This window comes from Balaenoptera acutorostrata, chromosome 20 (assembly GCF_949987535.1).
Source record: "Balaenoptera acutorostrata chromosome 20, mBalAcu1.1, whole genome shotgun sequence".
In the NCBI taxonomy this organism is placed as follows: Eukaryota; Metazoa; Chordata; class Mammalia; order Artiodactyla; family Balaenopteridae; genus Balaenoptera; species Balaenoptera acutorostrata.
Genome location: NC_080083.1, coordinates 9,552,266 through 9,557,277, shown reverse-complemented (window position 1 = coordinate 9,557,277; position 5,012 = coordinate 9,552,266). Strand labels below are relative to the sequence as shown.

At 58.7% G+C, this 5,012-nt stretch overlaps 1 protein-coding gene across 1 annotated transcript; it reads left to right on the top strand.

Moving 5' to 3' along the window:
• The first annotated feature begins 1,216 nt into the window (after window positions 1-1,216).
• LOC130705852 (transmembrane protein 102) lies at window positions 1,217-4,150 on the top strand. The gene is made up of 2 exons (XM_057535388.1): window positions 1,217-1,993; window positions 2,095-4,150. Exons 1-2 carry the CDS (start codon window positions 1,780-1,782, stop codon window positions 3,414-3,416), a joined length of 1,536 nt encoding a protein of 511 aa, XP_057391371.1. The 5' UTR covers window positions 1,217-1,779; the 3' UTR covers window positions 3,417-4,150.
• Window positions 4,151-5,012: the final 862 nt, after the last annotated feature.

The following is a 5,012-nucleotide window of genomic DNA, read 5'->3' as shown; positions in this document are numbered from 1 at the left end:
TGGCTCAGAAGCCACCCTCTGGGGAGGAGGTAAGATGTAGGCATGGACACCCAACGCCTGATTTCCCCAGACTGTGAGAAAGAGCCCAGGCTTCAGTTTTCCTGATCTGGTCTCTTGGGTCACGACCAGAGGTATGGAAACTTGCCTCCCCCGTTCTGGGCTGTGTTTGGGGCTCTTGGTTACTGAGGGAGAAGACCTCTCTTGGTCAGTGACTAGGAAACCTTGTGTTTTAGGCTCCCCAAATTGAGCCTTGGATTCTGACGGTGCCCTCCTTCATAGGCCTCTAACTTTCTCAAGGTGTCTCCACTTAATTTTCTTGCCCATGGACTTAGGCCTAGTTCACTGTGGAGACAGACCCCTGGGAAAAAGGAATGTAAGAATTCCTGGTCCAGCATGCATTGGTCTAATCTGTGAGCGTGTCTCTGGTGTCCTAGCTTTCTGTCCTATTATTCTGGCTCCTAGTTTCAGCCTGGACTTAAGCTGTGTCCATGATAGCACTGGCCGCTGAAAGCAATTTCCTTCCCCTCATAATTTTTCATTGCCCTGCCCTAGCCCAGCTGGAGTTTCCTCTGGACTTGATTTTCAGTCCTGATAACTCTTCTGTATACACACATAAGCTGCGAGATTGCAAAGTGTTTTCCCTGCCACCACTTGTGTGTCTGAGGTGGGCAACACTAATATGTCCCTTCCCTGAGTCAGATGTCCATCCCTGGGTCACTACAGGCACACTATCGGTGTGTTCTTGTCTAACATTACCACCACCGATTCCAAGGAGATACGTCCCAGCGGGAGAGCCCATTTCCAACACCTCTCTGGCTCAGCTCTGACCTTGGACAAGTCATGTGCACCCTTTCTAGGCTTGCAGTCTCACCTCTAAAATGAAGTTATAATTGCATGCAAGAACCCTTCTAGATTTAAATGACCAGGGCTCCTCTGCTCCCAAGTGCGATGTAGAGTCCCCTATTTCTCCGCATGCCCTAGTGTCTGTCCCTCATTATTGTTTGCTATTCAGATCCATCCTATTAGGCCTCTGTTCTAACCCCAAGGAGTGTTTGTGCAGTTGACCTAGCCTTATAAAGACACAGAATAGTTTATCTGCATAGAAACTACAGCTTCCATCAGGCACTACTTGAACGGAACCGGAAAGGATGTGGCGGCGTGGCCCCAACGCCCTGGTAGTTTTGAAGACAAACTACAACCCCCCAGATAGCCGCGAAATCTCTGCAGAGCGAAAGGATGGACTGAACTCTGACTGGAGGCCGGGCTGCTCCGGAACCACCCCGACAGCCTCCAGAAAGGGGCGTGGTTATAATTTAGGGGCGTGGCCTTGCAGGCAGCAGGAAGAAGTTACCTGTTGAATCTTCCTATCCATTCTCTTCCCAGCCTTTGTAGCTACCCCTAAGAGGGAAGCCGTAAACCACTAGCCTCTTCTGAAAAAGAGGTAAGGGGACGTAGACAAGGGGCAGCGAAGGAGGCTACTGCATTCCTTAGGAGGGGCCAAACAGCTACTTTCTACCTGCTGAGTCAGGTGAACCGTTCCATGGGGGCGGGGACCAGCATATGAGAAAAGGGCAAGGACGGAGGAGGTGTTTATTTGTTCCCTTTCAAGACTAAATTTAGGGCCCTTCGTCTGCAGACCCATTGGCGCACTGTGCCTTGGGAACCCTCTTGGCCTCTGGAAGAGAAAAGAACGGGGGCCAGTTTTCCGCAGCAAAAGGAACGGCCCCTCTGGGCTTCCTCCCGTCTGTGTATTTCCTAGCCCCAAAACGACAGAGCCATATGGCTTCCGCGGTCTGGGGGAGTGCTCCCTGGTGGGGCCCACCGCCCCCAGCCCCAGCCCGGCCGCTCACGGACATCGACTTCTGCTCTGGGGCGCAGCTGCAAGAACTAACCCAGCTGATCCAGGAGCTGGGTGTGCAGGAGAGCTGGAGTGAAGGTCCCAAGCCAGGACCAGATCTCCTCCAGGCCAAGGACTTTGTTTTCTCTTTGCTTGGTAAGTAACCCTCCCAGCCTTCGGGAACTTGCAGCTCTCAGCTCCGCCTCACCCCGCCCCGGCTCTGGATCACGCCTTTATGATCCCTTCTCTTTCCTTAGGTCTCGTTCACCGCCGGGACCCTCGCTTTCCTCCACAGGCAGAGCTCTTGCTGCTTCGTGGCGGGATTCGCGAGGGCTCCCTGGATCTGGGGCCTGCGCCTCTAGGTCCCTACGCTCGGGGACCTCACTACGACGCCAGCTTCACCCTCCTGGTGCCCGTGCTTTCGCTAGATGGCACTGGGCAGGAGCTGCAACCGGACGTGGGATCCTGTTACGCATGGCTCTTCCTCCCAGAGCAAGTACGCGGAACCTCGGTCCGGGAGGCATGGCAGGATTGCCTAGGACCCCCAGTCCCAGGAGGACGTGATTCGATCCACCCAGCCCAAAGCAAACAAACTCCCAAGGATCCGCAAATCTCCGTGGACCAGCTGCACGGTGACGTCACTGAGCCTGAGGCACACGAGTCTTTGGAAAAATCACCTAGTAATGTTTCAGTGCCAGAATTGCCTCAACAAGACGTAACCGATGTTGACTTCCCCTCACCACTGAAAAAAACGAATGGTGACGTCACCAAAGCAGCCGACGTTAGCCCAGTGCCACAGCCGTCGGAGGCTCGGGAGGCATGGCCCACATTGTGCCCCGCCCAGGTGGCTGCCTGGTTCTTTGCTTCGCTGGCTGCGGTCGCTGAGTCCCTGTTTCCGGTCCCGGGTGCCCCGCGCTTGGTCCACGCAGCCCGCCACGCGGGGGTCACCACCATCCTCCTGGCTACGCCCGGGTCCCCGCGCCGCCTCCTGCTATTCGACCTGATCCCCGTGGTGTCCGTGGCCGGCTGGCCCCAGGAGGCTCGGAGCCACTCGTGGGCCGGCCCGCTGGCCTCGGAGTCGTCTTCCTTCTACCTGGTGCCCGGCGGCGGCGGCACAGAGCGGCCGGGCGCCTCCGGATGGCAGCTCTGCTTCGCCCGCCAAGAGCTGGCGCTCAAGATGCGCATACCCGTTCCCCTGCTGCAAGCGCACGCGGCGGCCCAGGCGCTGCTGCGCCCGCTGGTGGCCGGGACTAGGGTCGCGGCGCCCTATCTCCTGCGGACGTTGCTCTACTGGGCGTGCGAGCGGCTGCCCGCGCTCTATCTGGCGCGACCCGAGAATGCGGGCGCCTGCTGCCTCGGGCTGCTGGATGAGCTGGGCCGGGTGCTCGAGGCTGGGACGCTGCCCCACTATTTTCTGAGTGGCCAAAAGCTCGGTGCGGGGGACGGCGCCGCTTCGTTGCTCGGGGCGTTGGCCCTGCTTCGCAGGGACCCTGCCCGCGCCCTGCGCGCCGCTGTAGAAGAGGCCAAGGCTGCACGCAAGGGGGGCGGCTTAGCCGGCGTGGGAGGCGGCGCCCATTAAAGACGCTGTTCCTACTAACCTGGAATGTGCTTCTGTTGGCCAGCGGGATGTGGAGGGGACTGCTCTCCCCTCACCTGGGAGACAGGCTGAGCGCCTTGGGCCCGAAGAACCCGTTCTAGAAGGCCTCCTCGCCGGTTCCTCCGCTTCCTCCCACCCTCCTCCCGCCGCATCCCTGGCACAGGTCGTTCCATTCTGGCCTCTCCACTTTCCAAATCTGTGGCCAGCACCCCTCCTGCTCCCGTGCAGCCTCTGGCATCCATCTCCCGCCAGTTCTTATGGTCTTTTCTCTTAGGAGTCAATAGGGATGGGGGTAACATATTTGCTGAAAAAACGTGTAAAGGAGAAAGGTATGGAGACCAGGGACTGACCAATTTGTCTCACACAAAAGCAGAGATATTAAGGAGGCCGGATTTCACCCCAGGCTAGACCTCACCACCACCGCTATCTCTTCAGTTATTCCCCCCACCTTCCTCATCCAGTTCTGTCCTCCATCCCGGGCAGTAGGGTCCCTTTCTCCATTCTCGGGGCATCTGCCATTCCATCTATCTAAGCCCAACCTCTCCCCCAATCCAGAGTTCCATTCAGTGGAGTCGCCTCCTTGTCCCTCCTCCTCTGAACCCCGAGACATGCGAGACATGCGGCCTTGTCTCGGCTCCACCTGTCTCTAAGACCGTCCCCACTCCCTGCCTCCAAGGAACCCCAGGGTTCCTCCCGCCCAGCTTCACCCCCCCCACCTCTTTCCCGGAGTCTCCACCCCCTGCCCCGCCCCCGGGCCGGCTCTCGGAGGAGGGGAGAGCTGCTGTCGCCGCCGCCGCCTCAGCTTCCCACAGCCGCTCCCGCTGCCGCCGCTGCCGCCGCTGCCGCCGCTCCGCTTGGTCCAGCCGCCAGGCCCAGTGCTCACTTCGCCAGACCAGGGCGCTCTGCGGAGACACCCTCACTCCTTCCTGGGGTCCGGGACGCCTAGCCGGGCGTGGGGGGAAGCTCCGCTTGCGGGGTACAGGGAGGGAGGAGCCTGGAACCAGAGCCAGCGCCAGCCGTCCCCGGATCGACAAGACAGGACAGGTTGAGGGGCGTCGGGGAAGGAAGAGGGGGTGCTATAGGCAGTCCCGGGGAGGACAAGGAAGCCCTGTCGCAGAAAGCTCTGATGCGCTCTGCCTTATAGCGGGTCTGTTCACAGTTGGGGACCCGTGACAACGTGGGTGCACTCCTCTCTCGGGGGGCTGGTTGGATTGGAGGGCGTGGGATCTAAACAGCACCAGCTGTCCCCGAGGAAATTAGGGGCTGCCAGAAAAAAACAAAAAAGCCAAAAACCTATGCTCCTTATTCCGAGGTGACAGAGGGCCCTCCAGACAACCACCTGGTGTAACCACTAGGAAGGGCGGATTTGGAGGTGACTTCAAAAGGAGTGGAGGGTAACAAGGTGAGGAAAGGGGCTCAGCAGCTGGAACCCTGTGCCACTAGAAATGGGGGTGACTTGGTAAAAACCGGTATCGTCCAGAGACAGGGTCTGGGAACCTCTTCTTGCTGATTGGCGACAGTCTGGATATTTCAAGGCATAGTTTTTGGGGGATTTCAGTGAAAAAAAGTGGGGGATTC

Coding starts and splice junctions, on each gene's coding strand:
- LOC130705852 (XM_057535388.1), top strand. CDS start 1,780: ATGGCTTCCGCGGTCTGGGGGAGTGCTCCCTGGTGGGGCCCACCGCCC. Junction 1,994..2,094: donor CTTTGTTTTCTCTTTGCTTG/GTAAGTAACCCT, acceptor CTCTTTCCTTAG/GTCTCGTTCACCGCCGGGAC.